This window comes from Thamnophis sirtalis, unplaced genomic scaffold (genome assembly GCF_051295495.1).
Source record: "Thamnophis sirtalis isolate CommonGarterSnake01/CBP01778 unplaced genomic scaffold, rThaSir2_p1.2 scaffold_8, whole genome shotgun sequence".
Classification (NCBI taxonomy): domain Eukaryota; kingdom Metazoa; phylum Chordata; class Lepidosauria; order Squamata; family Natricidae; genus Thamnophis; species Thamnophis sirtalis.
This window is the reverse complement of record NW_028261388.1, coordinates 24460989-24482993: the sequence shown is the minus strand read 5'-3', so window position 1 is coordinate 24482993 and position 22005 is coordinate 24460989. Positions and strand designations below refer to the sequence as shown.

Sequence of the window (22005 nt, the reverse complement as noted above, 5' to 3'; positions counted from 1 at the left end):
GTCCTTTGCGGTTGGCCAGTTCTAGCCGCCTGCAAAGGACTTCCCTGCGCTTGCTTTGCTGAACATGGGGCGACTGATGGTAGTTTGAGCGGTACAGTCGGTGCCTAGAAGGTCCTAGGAGACCAGCTGTGCCGTGTAAGCTCCTGCCGCCGTCCCCAACCCCCGCCCCTGTGCTAACCCTAACCAGGACTGAAAATCTGAGACCCCTCAGTTTCTGGAGCCTGTAACATTAGAAATCACTGCGTGGCAGTTGGAAACTGCTGCGCGGTGTTTTCTTGCCACGTGCACGGCCGCACAGCCACGCACCTTAGAAAGAATATTGCTGGCATTGATCAGAGGTGGGTTGCTGCCGGTGTTACTGCCGGTCCATTTTGCTCATGTGTTGCTTGCGCAGAACATTATAAAATGACTAAAAAACATGGTGGCAACAGCATGAGCGACTGGGGAACCAGTTCAGAGGTGTGGTGAGCCTGCTGTCCCTACCGGTTCAGCGACCCAAACATAATTTCCACTCAAACCAGTGTGAACTGGTAGCAACTCACCTCTACAAAGTATGCACAGAATCCTGAAGGTAAATGAAATGCAAATATCAGGTATAAAAATTGTACAAGCATATTTCAGCTGCTAATCCCAAAGGATATGCCTCAGCATTTCTGAAATCTGTGAAAAAGCAACTGAGCTGCAATTCTACCTTTATTAAATTCCTTAAACTTGATCATTCTTTTAATATACAATGGAATACACACAGGCAAAATGCTGTTTTTGAGCAGTTAGTGAACCTAGAAATAAAAGGCTCAAAAACAATAAAAATTAAGTGAAAGACATTTTACCATAGATCTGAAAAGAAGAATACCTTTGCATTCTTATTGTTTTGCAAAAACTGAATGAGCAGATATTATTAGGAGTATATTATCCCAACCCCATTATAAATGCATTAGAACATTTATTTAGCTTAAAAAAACCTACATGCAGGCAACCCTACCTACCTAAGACATGCATATTTTTTTAATATCAGATGCATCTCCAGGTTTGATTAATGCAATTTGAATATATTGATTGGCACTAAAAGACACTGGGCAGTTGCAATAGTCAGCCTACGAGTTACATTCTGACCTGAGATTGAGAATCATATTTTAAATACAATGTTTTATTTTGTTTTTAAAAAATCAACCTATTGATTTTTGATACTCCTTTTTGAGTAGAGTATATTTTTTAGCAATAATATAAAAGCTAATAATATAAAAGTTATTTTGTGAACCTAACTATATGTATGTCCATGCTATACATTACTGAGATCCAAAATTATTTTTAATAAAATGAAGTGCTATTTTCAGAATTGTATCTTGTATATTACTACTTTTAGTAAAAACTATCTTTATTGCTTATTTTATATTTGCATGATAGATTACATGCAGATAACTGACTGAACAGATTTTAAATAAAGGACAGTTTTTTCTTGTTCTTCCTTTTCACATTCATGGCTATACAAGAATCAGCTATGAGAGTATATTGCAAATGTCTGACTCTTATCAATTTTATATCCACCCATTCATCATTTTTATAAGTTTATTCCAGCCAATTTCTCTAGTGATTTATGAGTTTGCTCCTTCCCTCCTCCCCCGAAAAGCAGGGGAAGACTGTATAAAAACGTGCACATTTTTACACATTTCTTCTGCAGCTTTTATTCATACTTTTTAAAAATAATTTTGTGTCAAGCAATTAGCTAGGGTTTACTTCATCATTACATATACATTTTATGAATGTCCTTTTTTTTAATACAATAGAGAATTATAAATAGGGATATAAAAGAAATCTATTAAACATTTTATAAGGATAGATTTGGAGGATCTGTCAGAAGAGATTGCAGTATAGAACAGATTGTAATGAATAAAACCATCTCTAGATATTCAAACTGCAAAATCAATTTTAGATACTGTAGAATTTGCTGTTTTTCAAGATCGTAATATTTCTAATTTTGCACAAATGCCAAATTACAGTCCTTTTGAAGACTAATCAAAAAGGATGGAAGCTTAACTGCAAGTAGTTATACCATCAACAATTTACATCGGTATGAGTTGTAAAAGGCAATAAAAAGTTGCCATACTCCAAATAGATTCCTGGAATTTTGCAGCATAACACTTATATCTCTTAAATTACAAGAATTATACCTATGTAGGTACTTCGTAATGACAGTCATTTAACCATTAAAAGCTCTCAGCTGAACAGCTGTTTATTCTTCTTGGGGAAGATATCTGGTTATTTGGAGATATATCTGCATAAAACTCTTTATATTTCATTGTAGGAAGCCGTATATCTAAGCCAGTGTTTTTCAAACTTGGCAGTTTTAAGATGTTGCCTTCTATATCTTCAATTCTCAGAATTCTTCAGTCCTGCTGTCTGGAGAATTCTGGGACTACTCAACTTAAAGTTGCCAAGTTTGAAAAATGCTGATCTCAACCTTTTTTCTTAGAGTTGTCAAAAATTTGATCATTTCAGGAAGATTATTTTAATTTATCTCATTTGCAAAAATGCCATTTGTCTAATATTTTATCAGCCACCTGTTGTAGAATGAAAATATAATGGAATATTATTCCTTATCCGAGAAGTTGAAGGTTATGTGGTCTATTTTCTTAGCGATCTTGGCAAAAAACATGAAGAAAAAAAGGTGTTTTATTTCCAGGAATATCAGTGGCAAGAAATCTTTGGGCCATGTTGAGAGGTAAATTGAGTTTTGATAATGTGATTTATGAATATTTCACTCCGTGGAAAAATGCTACTGTGGTAAAATTCATTGGCTTATTAGACAGCTTGGGTAGAAGCTGGGATCATTACTTTATTAGCAGATTTTTTAAATTATTTTTTCCCTTCTACAACACATTACAGTCATTATATCAACATTGTTATCTCATCATATCTGTACATGTATATAATATTTCGCTTCTATACACACCTTTATACACAGTTCTATATATATTTATATATATTGTTTTTCGGCTTAATTAATTTTCTTGTTTTGCAGCCATTTGTATTTGTATTTGTATTTTATTATTTGTATGCCACCCTTCTCCGGGAGGACTCAGGGCAGCGAACAATTCAAGGGGGGGAAAAAGAGGAACATAAAAAGACAAAATACAAATAATAAAAGTAGACAACAGTCGCACAACCATACATGTCGAGAGGGGAGGGAACTCATCACCCCCAGGCCTGCCGACAAAGCCAGGTTTTGACGGCTTTTCGGAAGGCCTGGAGAGAGGTGAGGGTCCGAATCCCTGCGGGGAGTTCATTCCAGAGGGCCGGAGCTGCCACAGAGAAGGCCCTCCCCCGGGTAATAGCCAGGTGGCATTGGCTGGTAGATGGCACCCAGAGGAAGCCAACCCTGTGAGATCTAATGGGTCTGTGGGAGGTACCAATTTGTACCAATTGTTCCAAATTTCATAATATTCCGACTCTTCTTTATCTTTTAATTTCAGTGTTAATTTGTCCATCTCTGCACAAGCCAAAGTTTTTTTATCACTAATTCGTCCAAGGGGGTATTATTTTGTTTCCAGCATTGGGCAAATGCTATGCTAGCTGTAGTTAGTAGATGTGTTAATATGTACTTAACTTTCTTTGTATATTTCCCTTTGATTATTCCCAGCAAAAAGATTTCGGGTTTGTATTTTATCTGTTCTCCATTAATTTCTTGCACCCGTTTCCAGATTTTTGTCCAATATTTTTGTGTTTCCGGGCAGGTCCACCATATGTGATAGAAAGTTCCTTGTACTTTTTTACAGTTCCAGTAGGTCGGCTTCATGTTTGGGTACATTTTAGCCAATCTTGTTGGTGGTAAATGCCAATGATAAAACATTTTGTATATATTTTCTTTAAGTGCTGCTGATCATATTAATTTGTGTTCCAAATTCTTTCCCAATCCACTAGATCTATGTTGTAACCAAAGTTTTTGGCCCACGCTATCATGCAACCTTTAACTTTTTCTTCTTCTAATGTTACTTCTAATAAATATTTGTAAATTTTCATTATGAGTTTATTTTCTGAGCCAATTAAAATTTTATCTATTTGTTGTAATTCTGTGTATATTCCATATTCTTTTACATCTTTTTTGTATCTTGATTGTAGTTGGAGATATGCCCCCCCCTCCCTTGGTTTTGTTAGCCGCCCTGAGTCCCTCGGGAATCAATTTCCCCATTCATCCATGCCATATCAATCCGTGACCAGGATTGGTGTGAGTTGGAATAAAAAGTAAATTGTTTTTTTTTCTGGTTCCATTTTTCTCCAAATATCTATCAAGTTTAGCTCCTCCGTCATCTCAAAACAGGTTGTTGGTAATACTTTTTTATTTTTAGTTTTTTTGTCACTTAGATAATCTTTTTTACTGTCTACTATGGCATTATAATCTCCTACTATGCAGATATTCTTCTCTCCAATTTCTCTAATTTTTTCATGTAATTTTTTATAAAAGTCCTTCTGATTTTCGTTTGGGGTGTATATTGCTACCAGTAGTATTGATTTTTGATTTATCCATATCTCTATCATTAATATTCTTCCCTTTGGGTCTGCATAAATTAAATTTGTCTTTATCCCATCTTTAACATATATCGCTATCCCTTTTCTCTTTTCTTCTGTTGATGCTGCATATAATTTTCCTAGTTTAGGACATTCCAGATATTTTAATGTGTGTTTCCTGTAAGCATATTATGTCTGCCTTTTGTTTTGTTAATTTTGCCCAGATATGCTTTCTTTTTGTTGGCGAATTTAAACCTTTAATATTTACTGACAATAATTGAATTTCTTCTTCCATCCTCCTAATTCTCTACCTGTCTTTGTTTTTTATTAACTCTAGTTTCTTTTTCGGCTCCTTGTTTTTGGTCTCACTTCCTCCTCTCTCTGTTGTTCTTCCTCCTCCCTTCTAGTTTCTCCCTGTTCTCCTTCCGTTATTCTTTGTTGTCGTTCTTCCTGGCTTCTATATTCCATCTCCTCTTTACTGCTCTGTTCCTCTTCCGGGCCCACTAGTTGCTCATATAAATTCTGTACCTTCTCCAGATTGTCAATTTTAAACCTTTTCTCCTGCCAGGTTACCAGCATCCCTTCAGGTACCAACCACCTAAATAGTATATCTCGTTTAATCAATTGTGTCGCCAGGAATCGATATTCTCTCCTTTGCTCCCTCACTCTTTGTGGGATTTGTTTCAGGATTTGTATCTCTTTCCCTTTGTACATCATTGGTTCATCTCTTGTTATTTCAGGTGAACTGGTCCGAACTGGCAGAATACCACCTCTGCCCTATAACCATTCTAATCTGGACCAATTGTGGCTTATAAGAGGGGTTGTTATTGGAGTACAAAATGGAGATGTGTCCTCTTAACTAACTGCCACTTGCTCATCAAACTAGTGTGAGTTAAAGAATCAACCAGATTGTGACTCATGCTTCACTAGTAACACAAATTCATGAACCAAGAGAAATTGCATGCAAATGTAATGAAAATATGATGCTGCAGATCATGTTTTAAAATTTATCCATGACACTATAAACCATGTTTTATTATGCATTATGGACAAACATTGTGGCCTTGTGGCCTTTTTAGTATTTTTTTTTAGTATTTTATTAGGATTTATAGGCCGCCCTTTTCCCTGAGGGGACTCAGGGCGGCTTACAATCATTAGGGAGGGGGTGCAATTCAAAATAAACAATATGTGAACAAAATAGAGTAATAAAAACACAACTTGCATTCAACATTCAACACTCGGGTGGGGCAAATTAAAGACTTATCCCCAGGCCTGTTGGGAGAGCCAGGTCTTGAGGGCTGCGCGGAAGGCCTGGACGGTGGTGAGGGTGCGTATCTCGACGGGGAGATCGTTCCACAGGGTCGGAGCTGCAACAGAAAAGGCTCTCCTCCGTGTAGTCGCCAGTCGACATTGACTGGCGGATGGGATTCGGAGGAGGCCCAGTCTGTGCGATCTTATCGGTCGGAGGGAGGTAATCGGCAGAAGGCGGTCTCTCAAGCCTTCTCTGCTCCTTGTCCCATCCATCTTTTTCGGTATTAATGAAGAAGTACTAGTCTGCATTTAGCTAGAATTCATTATTATCTTTCACAGTATTTTTACTTGTTGTTCTCCAAATACATTACAGCAGGGGTCCCCAATCCCTGTGCACTCTACCAGACTACAGCCTATTCGGAATTGGGCCATGCAAGAGTCAGACTGGTGTGCATGCATAGCTCAAGTCACATGAGTGGTGGGCCGCATGCACACACATGTGTGCATAGCTGAACTTGCAGTTGAATGGCATGCTGCATGTGCATAGGTCCACTGCTTTCTTTAGCTACACAAAGACATACGTGCATGCCAGCCAACCACTCGCACAGCCTGGTTCCCCTCTCCCTCCCAGCTGGGCCATCAAGCTGCATTATAGCATATAATCTATATATAAAATAAATACGAGCTAAAATAAATATGTACTGCACGACCAACCACAGAACAGCATATTACAAAGGTTTCAGTTCAGTTCATTTCCTAATGTTAACATGAAATTACTCTAGGCCAAAATGGTAATCCACTTCCCACCTATATATTTTTCTCAGTATCACACATTATAATTACTACATAATAGATGACATGTAGGTTTATTCTTCACCCACCCACTAGTAAAAGAATATACATGGATGAAAGAATATGGAAACATTCTATATTTTAATGAAGAACTTTTAGGCGAATTTCCATCATCTACTGATTATTTTTAATTTCAGGGAATGAAGCTACAAATATATATATATATATATATATATATGTGTGTGTGTGTGTGTGTGTGTGTGTGTGTGTGTGTGTGTGTGTGTGTGTGTGTGTGTGTAGGTATGTATGCATGTATGTATGTATGTATGTATGTATGTATGTATGTATGTATGTTATTCGATTCAATTTCAATTCCTCTCATGTCAGGAACAAAATTCTTTAATTTACTTAACATGCATGGAAGAGAGATGTTATAGGAAAATGCCCATATGAAATGGACCTGGGAGAATATAACAATTCTATATGAAGTCACTAATAGTAGCTACAATGTGATACTAATAACTTAACCTAATTTTGATATGTTTTATTCATCATTATTTATCATGCAAATAAAAAATGTCTTTCTTCAATATAGCGGTTCTTTTCAGAATAACAATAATGCAGCCCATTTCTTACTTCTTCTTAGATATACTATTTATAACAGTACATTTAATAATTCTAAATGAATGTAATAGAAAAAAATGCTTCATTGTGTTTTATTACTATTTACTCATTAGTTTGTAAAAATATATTGTAGTCAACAATGCAAGGATAGTGCAATAACACAGAGTGCAGGAAAATTAACAATCCAATAACAAAGCAGATAGAAACTACAAACATCCAGACAGAAACAAGAAAATGCATAATTTTCTATCAGGCAGATAGAAAATAGAAACACAACAATGTATGGAAATCATATCAGATATATTACCATTTTCCTGACTTTTCATGAATTGCATTTGTTTTTAAAAAAAATTTACACAGGCAGGGATAATTTCCCTTGGTTGTAATATTAATCCTTGTCGTGTTAATGGAACTGGAACTGCTGTTAGTTATCAATCATCTTCTTGCTTATAGTTTCAAAATATGTCTATTGATAAATAGTTAGAGATAGCAATTTCTGCCGATAGCAACCTTTTGCTATTAGGATAATTATGAAAAAGTAAGTTTGTTTGAATGCCAACATTTAGAACAACAAAAGCATTCAGTGTGAAACTGATTAAAGCCTCGTCAATTTCAGGTAGTAGCCAGAGGATTTTACAGAGGGTCCTTGTTTATAGACTGCCTTGTTTAAGGACTGTTCTAAGTTAAAACAGTGTAAACAAAATAGCTTTGTGATCAATCCTCACATTTATCACCGTTGCAGTGCCCATCAGTCATGTGATCACCATCCATGTGCTTTGCAACCAGCCTATGTTTACAAACGTTGCAGCATCCTGTGGTCATGTGATCACTATTTGTGTGTTTACAACTAGCTGTGACAAGCAAGCAAAGTTAACAGAGAAGGCAGAAGTAAAATCCTAAGCCGTGATCAGGTGATCTTTCACTTAGTGACTATAGCCTTTCACTAAACAATCAAAGGGGAAGTAAGGTTCTAAACCTGTTGTGATTGTGTGATTTTCTGCTTAGTGACTGGTACTTAGTGACTAAGTTGCCAATCCGATTGGATTGCTAAGCAAGGACTACCTGTAATCAATTAATTACCGTGACAGAGCTAACCTTGTTAACTTGCAGTTAGTTCCTCTAATTCCCATGAACCCCAAATAGCCTTGATTTTATTTAAAAGGCAACAATGCAAATAAAGTTCTATTTGACTTTAAATTAAGAACTTAGCATCTATTTTGTCAATAAAAACCAACATGTAAGAAATACATATTAATAAGTTAGGACCTTGTTATGATCAATTATTAAACAAAACCCAGCTATGCATTTTAGCAAGATGTGCCTAAATGAGGAGAAAAAATTTATGCAAAACAAAGGAAAAAAACCAGCATAAGCATCACATTAAAAATAACTAAAGAATACATCAACGGATGCTTAGAAGTCAACTGTTACACAATTGTACAGGTGAAATCTTTTTAGCTTTAAATGAAAAACATATCCTGGAATTATTCAAATTTCAAACGTAAAAGAAGGAGGAAGATAAATATATTTAGCATAATACGTACCTTTCCCAAAGAGGCAGCCTGTTTTAAAATACTTCGTTTAAGATCATCTGCTTTTTTCAAATGATAAGAATTCTTCTGACTCTGGATGACAAATACTATTTCCCGTAGCTCTGTAAATAGAAATATATAAATAAATAATGTTCAACAATAGTTAAGTGAATTCAGTATTATTATAAATAACCCACTGAAAAATACCCTGGGTTTTCAAGTAATGTACACATACATCAGTATCTCCTGAATTCTAATAAATTGGCTGAAAAAAGCAAGAAAAGTTTTAAATTTAAATAAAAGAATAGTGCCAGAACGTTATTAACCACTGAAAATCCAATTCACAAACCATACTGTTGAAGATTAGATACAATAAAAATACTCATGTAATTTTATATGAATTTGTATAGCGAATTGGATTTTTAAAGTATTTGTGCATTGAACCTAATTTACTATTTCATTTAGAGTAAACAATTTTAAACGCTACTCATTTTCTCAGATGCATTATGCCCCTGTAAAAAACAATCTAAACTTGCCTCACAGGTACAAAAATAATTCACACCGTGGTTCTTACAAGAATGATGATTTCCTTAACACATATAATAGAATCTATTGGAATTTTAATGATCTCTTCACTTGTTTCAACTACCGGTTAATCCTCAGATTCTGAAGATAATTATATGTATAGTGCTTAAAAGGTATTGATTTCTTCTACCTAAACAGCTATATACTGCCATATTATTAGTTGCACCAATAGGCTGCCCCGATATCTGTCTGTCTGTCTATCTTCACCACCCATCTTCCTTAGAGAGGGACTTAATGTCAATATTGCTATACTGTAGATACAATTACATTAAACCATCTGTGCTAATTATGGCATTCTACATTTTGATCCAAGCATAACAAATGTCTCAATGGTCCAAAGACAGCTCAAAGAAATTATTCGTCTAATCCACCAATTCATTTCCCAGGCCATACCTGACACCTAGGCCCTTGTTTCAACTATTACTAAGATCAAGAAAAAGAGGCTCTTACTGCTAAACAATGCTAATTAATATTCATATCAATGTTTTAAAACAGCTTTCACATTACTCAATGAGACGTTTAAAGCTTCATTGCTTCCCAGAAAGATTTTCAGGAGATTTGCTTCTCCAATTCAGCCTGCAACCTTCTCTTAAAAATATTCAATCTTTCATAAAATAATGAAGCGGAAAAACAATGTTTGTGTTTTGCTCTAAGACAATCATATCAGGAACCATCTCTGCTAATCTGGGCTGTGGTTCTAACTGCTCTTGGTATGACCATCCCTTCCAGTCCATTTCTTTGTATCAGGGTCCCCTCTAGTCAGACCTTTACAGGTTAACTTTAATGTATTTATACTGTTCCACATTTCAAAATATACAAAGCAGTTCACAATATAAAAATAGAAGACTAAATCATTTATCAAAAGTCAGCAAATAAGAGCAAGTTTATATTAATGTTCACATTAATAATGTACAGTCTCAGGAATATAGACTATACAACTTCTATATTATTCGGATGCCTAATTTCTTTCTAATTCCCATGTTTTCTGTGCCAAAGATGCCTGATGTCAAGTCAGAGTAGCCAAACACAAACACACACAAAGGTCATAAACTATCCTACTTTGACGACACTTACTGAAAGACTAAAAACATGTGTCCCTCTTCATCACTCACTGACACATAGGATTCATATTCCATGAATATGGAGATGCAACTGTATTATCATCATGTTGTTTAGTCTTCAGCTCCTAAGGCTTTTTGCAATAACATAATTTCTTACCATCTTGTTTCAAACCATTTATAAACATACTCGTGGAAAGAATGGTATTGAGCAAATAAAAGTCTAATGCAGAGACTAATATAACCTTGCCAAGATGGAGTATAGGAACATCTTTTATCAGAAGTACTTAATCAGAAACAGAAGAGGGAAGAGGAAGAGTCCATAACTCAGCAGTCAATGCATAATCCTGATGAATCTTCACTGAAATTAATCAGATTGCAGTGGCAGAAGAAACAACTCTGTCCATATCCATGAAGACCTACTACAAGTCCCACCCCAACCCCAATATTTTGGACTTCAGCTCCCACTAGTTGATGGCAAATAACTGCAATGTAAGTAGATAAGTAGATATCATATTTCTTACTCCTGGAACAGATAGCATTAGGATAGATGGGCAATCTGTCCTAGTTAAATCAACGTATTTTTACTGAAAAGAGAACTTAATAGAGCAGAGAGCATTTGTTATTCTGGACTGTATAGCCCCCCAGAATAGCTTGCAGTTAATATCAACTAGAGTAGAACAGGAACAAAAGGATGGTTGCTATTCTTTCATTATACAAGTAAAACTTCTTAAGGGTATCTGGCTGGTGTCTGAGGGAAAACAGTTGCATAAAGCATACATTTGGTCTGATCTAATACGGAGTCTTCTTATGTTCTTGCAAGTTGTTCTTGCGAGGATAAAGTAAATAATGTAAATTTGTGATCCAATCATAATAGTATGGTAGCAGTTACCAGGATTAAAGTCTAGGAAGGCATAATGGCATAATGTGACAATAAATGCAACACATATTATTCATCCTGACTATAGATTTACTACGAAGGTTAATATCAAATAGGTTGACTTACCTTTGCTTATTTGGCTTGAATGCTCGTTTTTTCCTGGCATCTGTATTAAGAAATTAGGAACTATATTAAAAATGCAATTGAACAGGGGGGAAACAACCCTTTAAAACAGTTACAAGTGGTTAAAATATTCACAATCTTTAACAAAAACCTTAGTTTATCAGCACCATTTATATTACAAATTTCAAGTATCTAATGAGCCTCACACTTACCAACTCAGTAATTCTTATAAAAGCCAGGCAAAAGTTAGGTTAATCTTATTATTTTCATATAGCAGCAAACAGGACCTTGCCTAAAGCTGCCAAATGCATTGGTAGCTAAGTCTTTAATTCCTGGTTCACATTCTTAGTTACCACACTACACTATCCCTAGCTTAAATAGGTTTATTAAATGGACCCTTGGCAGAACATTATTTTATACCACTTTATTAGAAATTGTAGCATAAAAAATTAGCTCCTGTGATCAAATTTGACATTTTAAATTTCTGTTTCTTATAATCGACCAGAACTTATCTACCATAGAGTATAAGATGCACCAGAGTCTAAGAGGCAGCAAGATTTTGAAGAGGCAAATTTAAAAAAAAAGTTTTTGCACTCTACAGACCTCCCAAAAACAGCCCGTTTTTTGCAAAACTGGGCCCTTTTTTGTTTTTTAAAAAAGGGCATGCATAGGCTTTAGGAGGCTTATAGAGTGCTCCTGGGGGCTGGTGGGGGCAAAAACAGCCCATTTTCACTCATTTTTGCCCTCCCCAGCCCCCAGGAGCACTCTGGAAGCCTCCTAAAGGCTATGCACGGGCATTTTTGCAAAGGAGGCGGGGTTTCAGGAGGCAAAAAATGCTGTATTCAATGTATAAGACGCACACAGATTTTCACCCTCTTTTTTTGAGGGAAGAAGGTGTGTCTTATACGCCAAAAATATAGTAAGTAATTAAAATAAACTACTTTTTCAAGCAAGTCTATATGGCCAAATACTGATGAGAACATACATCCCAGGAAAGCTCAAATCCAAATTATATATCTAAATACAGCAGAAAAGACCAAAACAAAATCTAATAATTCAGTGTTATGTACAGAGATGTCAGAACTTAGCACTGTGCTTTGGAGCAAAAAGTTCACCATAGCATTACCCTGGAAACCAAGTTCTAAAAATATCTTGACTATTATTCAGTAGTGACTAAGCAACTGACAGCAGATATTTGCTGAAATCACCTATACATCATGTAGCAATCTCACTACTCAAGAGGAAGCATTTCCTAACCAATGAAATAGAGCAGCATCATAAAGAGGCACAATTATTTGTTTAAGTATTTCTCAACAACCTGCAACATATAACCTTTTTAACCTATTCCAAATCCGTGCTCACGTTGATCTAACTTTACTGAATTTCTCCTGCAGCCCTGTAATCACTTTGCTTTTTCTTCCTTCCATCAGATATTAGCAGTTTATAAGCCCTCAAGGTCTCTTTTATAGCATTCAGGGCATCCTCTGGCTGTAACTACTAACTGTTTTCATTTTGAGATAGGAAACTTTCCTAACATTTTGAGACTTAAATATGGAGGAAAATAACACTAAAAGATTAAAGCATACACATCACCATTAAAAAAAACCTCAAAATTTCCCAAATTCTGCATGATGCTTGGGGACCAAAAGATTACAGACAGCAACTTTAGAGAGTCTGCACCTCAACCTTCCACAGTAATGCAGTGCATAAAGGAGTACAAAAAAATATTAATGTAAATTTACATAGCATTATTTCATGGAGCCTCTTTCAAAAATGTAAGTACCAGAAATGTTCATGCAGAAAGAAAAAATGTTTTTCTAGATATTAAGTTTATCAAGCTGCTTGCATTTGCAGGTATTACATTTTGCTTGCTGTTTGGGGAAGAGTTTGTTTTGAAATGTGAACACTTTACAGGTGGCCCTCACTCCAGAACCACTTGTTCAGTGACTGTTCAAACTTACAACGATGCTGAATGGGTGGGATTCAGTGGTGAAATTCATTTTTTTTTACTACCGGTTCTGCAAGGGGAAGGATACTGCAAAATCTCCGGTTTATATTTATGGCCATTTGCAGTGTCCCACTGTCATATGACTGAGATTTTCGGCACTTTTTTCCAGTTTCCAGCAAAAACACAGATCGAGCAAATAAATAAATGTATAAAATTGGGTGCAGTCACATGAATATCCACTGTAAATAGTCAACTTATGGCAATAATTCCAGGCTCAATTACAGTACAAGATTACTTGGACATTGAATCATAAATGAACAGTATTCTTTAATTTTGAATTTATAAGCTCCTAAACTCCAATGGACAGTAAGCAGGAGTGGGATTCAGCCGGTTTGCACCATTTCAGATGAACTGGATATTAATTTTGCATCCTGTTTGCCGAACCGGTTGTTGTAAGGACCAGCTGGCTCCTCCCATCCCACCCTGCCTCTCCCAGGAGTCTCCATGCGGCCTGTTCATCATGCCTGGTAAGTGCAGGGCCTGCGTGGAGGCTCTGGAGAGCGAAAAACAGGCCTCCCAGAGAGCCTCTAGAGTTCGGGGGAGGTCGTTTTCACCCTCCTGGAGGCTCAGGGAAAGCCTCCGGAGGACAAAACACGGGCCTACCGGAAGTACTGGAAGTCTGAAAACATGCCTGTTTCTGGCCTCTGGAGGCCGTTTTCGCTCTCCTGGAGGTTCGGGGAAAGCCTCTGGAGCCTGGGGAGGGCAAAAACACTCCCCCTGCTGTGGTGCAGGAGGACATGTAGGCCACGCCCACCCAGCAACTGGGCAGAGAATCGGTTGCTAACATTTTTCAATCTCACCCGACAGTAAGCATGCTGGGTATCAAAACAGAACTTTAACATATGAGATTACAAGGCTGTTCACAATCAGAGCTGTGAAAAACTTCTTTGCATTTCAAGCAAACCTATTTACTGGTATATCAAAACTTGACATATTTTACAGGTAAATCTTTTCAAGTTTCTTGCTATCTTTGCACAAGAAATTTAATACCTCTGACAGAAGTTCGGTCCAATCTTTTCCATTTTCAGCAGCAACATGTAGAATTAAAGCTGAAAAAAAGGAGAACAAAGTTATCCCTCCTCTCAAATGTGTCTTGTTTTTTTAAATATGAGAAATTATGTTTACATAGATATTAAAAAGCAATTTAGATAATAATATATCTTAAATGTGTAGAATGTCTATAGCAGTCATCATTATAGACATTAGTTTCAAGCATGAGATAATTATGTTTGAAATTAGTACTGTATTGCTTGCTGTAGTGTGAAAATGTTATTCCCATTCTTCCTGGAATAAAAAAATGATCTAATCTGAAGCCAATTTAGATAGTTTCAAGTCAAAACCAAGCCTATACAGCCATGGCTTTGTTATCCAGCACTTCGCTTTTCTAAATAATATGCATTTCATACTTATATTACCTTTTATCCTTCAGTTAAGCTTAACATTTTTATTTATGAAAGAGGACTTCTTCAGAGGCTGAAATTGTTCACAGTACATTTTTTCCTGAAACAATGCCAGGATAACAAGTCTAAGAAACAGCCACAATCAGAATCTGGGCACAATCAGAACAGCAGCAGAATATGCTTCCCAAACATTTATGGTTAAAAACTTACAAGTCATAAGATAGACAAAACTAACATTATCTGGCATAATTTGAAAACAAGTTTGCCATACAACAGCACTGGGATCCATTATCCTGAATAATTTGATACTATCTTCATGTTTGGCAACCAAGCAGTTTACCTAAATACACAAAGGCAAGTAATACTGTACTGTATGAATATCAAAAGTGCATTTAATTTCTAAAGCAACATGCAGTTAGATACAGTCATTAAAAGTCTTGCAGCAGGATTTTATAGGTGTTATACCTGTCAAGTGTGGTTGTATTGTGGGAAATAATGTTATTACTAGTTGCTATGGTGGCTATCTTTCTCAGCGATGATAACTTTGTACATATATTGCTAACTTACCAGTGAACCTATTGCTTAAGAGTATTGTACAATCAAGTATGGATTCCTTTTGGACAATGCACTTTTCGGGAATTAACAATTTTAAGTCTGAAATGTTTTAAAGTTAATGTGCTAAGAAAGAAGGAAACTATTTAACCTATTTTGGCAGAAAGTAGCAGCACAATTGATAAATGCTTTGAGATGATTAAACCACTGATTTAGGTGCTGCATCAGATATTTCCCCGTTTCTTCCAAGTGCAATTCAAGTGTTGCATCATTTGGATCAGATTACTTTTGGGACCATCTGCCCTTGGTTAAATCTTTCTGTTCGATGCACATCAATCAATGCTGTTATGGAAGTTAGAGAGATAAATGACTGCCCTGTCAGTATCCCTGCCCCCCCCCATCTCACAATGGTCTTATATGGCCACCCATGTCACACAAGTTGCAATTACATGGCCACCATTTTTACACAAGTCACTGTGTAATTGTACACAGGCGAATTACAACAGGGGACAGATGAAATAACTGCCAAATGTTGCACAGAGCCTGTGGCCTTTCAGGTTCTCCTCTGATCTTCCTTTTTTTTTTCTTGCTGCCAGTTTTCTCTGACCACCTCTTCTGTTGACCTAATCAAGCAACCACATCAATCACCAGTTCCATAGGCTTGTATTTCTTGGAAGAAACTGGTGACAGTTGGTGACACTCTAACCCTACGCAACTCTGCTGAGACTCTCCTCTCCCCCCACTGATATTTTGCCGAATGGCTCCACCATGACAGCTGCAGCTTTGAGGGCTCACTAGTGCCAACTGTGTGCTGGCAAGAATTGAACTTTTTTCCTATGCTGCTTTCAGCATCTCCCTCATTTACGAACTATCAGACCACCACACCAGGCCAGTTCTTCCTTTGATGTTTACTACTTCTACTTTTTCTGCTGTTTTACTCTTCTTTTTCATCCAGCCTTGAATTTCCCCAATAACTCACAAAGGCAGACATAGATTAACTGAGCAAGAGGTTAGCAAAAAAAAAATTTTTTAATGAAGGAAAGGAAAGTTACTACCTCTAGTTTGCAGTCTTGCAGACCCGCTTTTTGAATCTGCGCCGATGAAGTGGCTTTCTATTTACATTCTGGAAAGATTGGCCAGTATTATTTTGGATGCTCAAAGTTTAATGTTCATGTTTTTGTTCGTATTGTAAGAAAAATTATTTCTGTTTTTGTATTCCTTGTTTTCTGCATCTGAGAGCAATAAAAGACTACAGAGCAAATGCATTCTATGAAACCACTATCTTTCAGTCCAGCAACAACATCTTAAACTATGAGTCGGATCTTTCTTTCAGGAGGAATGTAATCCTTTTCACAACGTGCTGAATGTGAATTCCCAAGTGCTATCTCCCATTGACCCGCAATACTGTCCAGATTTAATTTCAGCCTGGCTTTCTTTACTCAGCCTATTAGCAAACTTAAGTAACATTTATTGCATTCTTAATTTTATTTAGATTATGATTGGCTAATCAAAAATATTACAAAAATTTCTTTGTTGGAGAGCATTTAGGAGATAATGAGAGTGCACCATGTGTCTTAATGGATTTTATTGTATACCTCCAGGAGTAATGCAGATTATGGTGATAAATACCATGTAGAAAAAATATTTAGATAAGAAAACAGCAATCAACTTAACGGAATCATGTAGGAATCCTCCATATTCTGTCAAATGACATCTATTTACATTTGAATACCCTAAATGCCCTAAATCCAGCCACAATTGAAACAGATAACCCATTTTTAAATTAACAAAACTTTCCCACCAACAGTGACGGAGCAAACTGCTAGTATAAGGATTCAAAACCCCTGGTCCGACACTGGGCCGTGGCATGTCAGAAACCGGACCCTGCAAACAAGTGAAGCCCCATCCATGGGATGCAGGCTGCATGCGAAACCACACCCGCTTCAATCTGTGGAAAAACCTCTCCATGAAACTGGTCCCTGATGCCCAAAAGGTTGGGGGTGCTGCACTAGTATACAAAAAGAAAGCTATCCCCATTCCCTTCTAGTACTAACAATGTTACCTACTGTGTTTCCCCGAAAATAAGATAGGGTGTTTTGACCCCTGAAATAAGCGCTTGGCCTTATTTTAGGGAAAGTCTTATTATTTTTGAGATGCAGGAGGCGGCGAGTGTGGTCACCTCATGGTTGCTGCTGTGTTGCAATATTTTCGGGGAGGGCTTATTTTCAAGGGAGGCTTATTTTAGTGCATGCGCTCAAAAGCCCAATTGGGCTTATTATTCGGGGAGGTCTTATTTTCAGGGAAACAGGGTAGTTGAGTAATGAAACGTCTGCAAGAAAACAACCAAGTTCAGAGCACCAAGGACCCCATAGTTCATCCCCAAGCTACAAATATTCTGTCAAAATCATTTTTATTTATAGTCTTAACTCTATGGAAAATAAATCTTACTTGTGTTTCATAACGCAATCCTATGCAAATTAGACTTTTGAGTTCAAGGAGACTCACTAATACTGATGAGAATATAAAATTCATTTTAGTCATGTTTACACTGTCAAACATACACAGGGCATTTCCTTTTTTACATTGAGTCAGTACTTCTCTTCTCATTTGTTTACTTACTGCTCCACTGCTTCATGCCCCAAAGTTGAATCTATACGGATATCATGTACAAATTCCCTTTTGCATATAAATGTGCATCATATTTTTATTTCCTCTTCTCCAATCCTTTCCTCCTTTGGTTTGGTAAATTATGCAATACAGTTAGGTGTCAAAAGTGAATGCTTCCTAAATAAAACATATTCCCAGATCATCACTTAATGAATAATGGGAATGAAACTTTGGCCCAGCAGTCATACAAGCTTACTTTTAGATTTCTACAACTGAAAAGTTCCAGAGAAAATGATTTAATTATTTAACTAAGAGTGTTGGCTTATGTATTATTCAGAAGTAACTCCCTTGAGTTTCTTGTGATTTTGGCAGAGATAAGTGCGAACATGGGATTGTAGATTTTTTGAACATTTATTTAAATCTTGGGTTCTCCAGGCCTGTAAATGAATGGGTGGTCTTATTTGGCTACATTAAATAAGATAAGCCAAACATGAGAAAAAGAAGAAACAATAATATGTTTCCAGATAACATTTGCAATTGCTAACATTTTGATGGTATGATTTTAACAGTGCCTGCACTGTTAGTTTTCCATGTGAACTAGCAGAGGCTTCTTGTAACAAAGAGAGGATTTTCATCAATTTCTCCTCCTGCCTCTCAACACTATCTTTCTTGCTGATCTGAAAGGTCCCTATTGCTGCCAGTAGCACATTTTCAGCAGGCAGCATCTTCAGGGGAAATGAAGAATCAGCAGCCTCCCTTCCTCTATGAATAGTACAAGCTTATGTTGGATCCAAAGCTTTTCTACAAATGAAAGAGGACCATTAAAATGAATCACAGAAGTTTATTGGGCTTCCTCTTAGGTTTTATTCTGTAATTGACAAATAGGTACATAAAAGAAAGCGACAGATCTCAGAAACTGTTTTTTTCTCTCTGTATGCCAAGTGATATAAGTGAGATTATGTAACTTGGAATTTAATATATACATTTTCCTTTTTGTCTTCATTACTTTCCCTTATGTATTATGTTTTGTAGGTCTACAGACATTATATTTTAATTTTTGAATAGCAATTAGAATACCACCACCATTAAAGCCTGTGCAAAAATACATACATACACAAACACTTTAAGGGCTATCTTTAATTTTTGTTCATTCTTGGGAGATGTTTTAGTGTTCTTTGAAATCATCATGTGTTGGGTAGTTTCTTTTATTTATCTTTCATTGATAGCTCTGTGATGTAACATAGATTTTATCAGATTTATAATCTTGGTTGGTTATAGATTGCACTGCATAGAGCAAGTACTGTTCCTCTATTGTTAAGTACTGAAATGTCTGTTCCTAGAGGGAAAAATATCGTGTTTGTAGGTGCTGTAGAACATCAGGATGAAGGTAAGTACTTCTTATATTTATACTGCAACTTAGTTTTCTTGGCTTAATATATTTGTGTGTGTGTGTGTGTGTGTGTGTGTGTGTGATTTTTATATATATACATACATACATACATACATACATACATACATATATATATAATACACACACACACACACACACACACACACATACATATAGCATCTGTGCCACCAGATATCAGAAATAGAAGTGAAAATCAAAAGAGATCCAACAAGCCAATTTTATCCACTAACCTAATAACACTTTATGCTAATACATTTCTAGTTTCTCCATTTTTACTCTTAAGAGAATTTCAATGTGCAAACCTGGGTAGGAAATGATTACTAAAAGACAGAAAAATAAATGATAAGCCCTTCTCCATACTCAATAAGAAAAAAGCTAGTTTTAAAATGCCATCTATCAACTGCCAGGAATCAGGTGAACCTGGAGACATGCAAACAAATATTAAAATAAGTTTTTCTACCATATTTCTACCAATATAGGGCAGTATTTATCGTGCAGTAAATATGGTAGTATTCAAATATATTTTGTTAGTTTCAGAGCATCTTCCTCATGTCATTGTAGATGCCGAAGCTTTTAAATCCTTTAACAGTATAGCTATACTATGACAAGAGATGCCACAGGAACATTAAACAACTCCAACTCATCAACTCATATGTCGATCAGCTTTTTGTAGCCATCTCATGAAGCTTCCCAGTGGCTTTTCTGCAGTTAATTGTGTTGCCCAAACTTACAGCAGCCGCCATTTTTAACTAGAAATTTAAACTAACGAAAAACCATGTCTCAAATAAAGGGGAATATTAACTAGGCATGACATTTATTCTGGGTTCATAACCAAGACATAAGCATTGAAAAATTGTCAATCTTGGCTACTGGATCACATGGCTCATGCATGTAGTTGTGGGCACATAGTGTGTTTGTTTTCCCACATATCTGAAACTGATTTGCTTTTTTCTTTATATTTAATACATAATCAGTGTGTAAATTCCAAGCCAGTTCTGCCAAGATGACTCAGATGTCTATTTCTCCTTCCTTTGTCATATTTAAACTTCATGCATCACTTACTCAGTCACTCTGCCTTTCCAACTATATCCTATCCCTGCTTTTCGACCCGCAAAAACCTATCTTAGAGGGAAAAGAGATATTGCAGCCAGTAAGCTTATGATACACTTGGAGGAACATTACCATACCCCCTGCCCTGCCTCAAATTAGCAGCAGCAGCCTCTGTGCCAGCTCAGAGGCAGGTCGGGTGTTTGTAAGGCTGCTTCTTTGGCACACACACACACACACAAAAAGAGAGCTCCGGGGGCAATAAATTATAATAGACGGCTAAATCTGCTTTGCTAGCCATTTATCAAAACTTGCCTTTGTCCCAATTATTAGGGAGAATGACTGAGAGACGTTTCCCGCCTGACTGATCTGGTGGGAGACACAAAGCCTGGGGAATCCACCCTTCCTTGCCTTCTAACACGTCCTGCACACCCCTACATACGGCCAGCGCGCTTCCCGCCGTCGCATCGGTGGCATAAGGATCACCCAGCGGGGGCGGCAAATTTGACGCCATGCCCGCTTTCTGGTTTAAAGACCCAGATTGTGGTGGGGGCAATAGGCTGACTCTGTAAACCGCTCAGAGGCGGCTGTAAAGCACTGAGAATATATGGTATATAAGTCTAAGTGCAATTGCTATTGCTATTAAAGAGTAGGGGAAAAGCACTTGAAGAGAGCTTAAAAGCGCACTGCCTCTCCGGAGTTTTCAACTCGTTTCCGGGGTTACTTTTCCACACCCCACCCGGTTCTCAACCTCAGGAAAAACGAGGGTTTAGGGGGGCTCTGGACTCCGGACATTTTCCCCTGCCGGACAGGCTGCAATGATAAACCGAAGAGGGACAGGAAACAGCAACGCTGAGGGGCGAAGGGCAAGTGACTTCCCTCGCTTCTCCGCCAGCAGCAGCCTATCCCGCGAACAAACTTCAAGGCGGGGGTGAAAGCTGCCGCCGCATCCGCTTCCCTTCTCGGACGGGAGGGCGGGGGGGGGGGAGGAGAAGGCAAGGGGACCGAGCAGGACTAGCGGTAGGAAAGCCGCTCTCGTGCAGCGATTGCTGCCGCCGCCGCCGCCGCCTTTTTCTTTCCCGCCCCGAAGAGGGAAAGAGGCGGCGACAGCAGTTGCTCTTGCTCGGGCAATCCCCGCAACTCAGCAACTCACTTACCCCAGGCGCAGCACGAGAGGAGGAAAAAAACAGCCGAGCAGGAGGGAGTCCCGAGCCAACCGCGCTCCTCCCCGCGTTGCATTTCGGCGGTAGCAACAGCGTCTCTTTCCTCTCGAGTTCGCTGCTCCGGGGGGGAACGGGAAGTGCTAAGCCTGCGCTGGCCTCCGCGTCTTGCTGCAGCGGGAGCCGATTTCCAGCGGCTTCGGGATGGTCTCGGTGCAGGGCAGCTCTGTGGAAAGAAAATAAAGAGAGCCGTGTTGGAGGTGGCGGCGCCACCTAGTGAGAGAAATGGCCACTCGCTGATCGGCGCTGAGAAGAGGGGCGGGGAGGGGGGGGCGGTCGACCCCAATCTTCGGGACTAGCTTTTCACACGGTTTCCAAACCCGTCTTCCTTCACCGGCGGGGCTTCCTGGTATCTAACCCTCTCCTCGCCGTTAGGTTTTTGGCCGTTTCAAGCGCTGGAATCCTTAGCAGC

The 22005-nt window shown here is 37.8% G+C and overlaps 1 protein-coding gene across 2 annotated transcripts in view; it reads right to left on the bottom strand.

Annotated features, from left to right (window-relative positions):
* B3GLCT (beta 3-glucosyltransferase) overlaps positions 1-21768 on the bottom strand; it is a 73472-nt gene extending 51704 nt beyond the window's left edge. The window contains exons 1-5 of one of the 2 annotated variants that reach the window (XM_087721275.1): positions 21531-21608; positions 16364-16431; positions 14347-14405; positions 11352-11391; positions 8715-8824 (exon numbers count right to left, since the gene is read on the bottom strand). In XM_087721275.1, coding sequence (XP_087577401.1) covers positions 8715-8824; positions 11352-11391 — 150 coding nt within the window. In that variant the 5' untranslated portion in view covers positions 14347-14405; positions 16364-16431; positions 21531-21608. Of the gene's footprint in view, positions 1-8714; positions 8825-11351; positions 11392-14346; positions 14406-16363; positions 16432-21530 lie in introns of both variants that reach the window. The other variant, XM_087721274.1, reaches the window with a different exon arrangement.
* Positions 21769-22005: the final 237 nt, after the last annotated feature.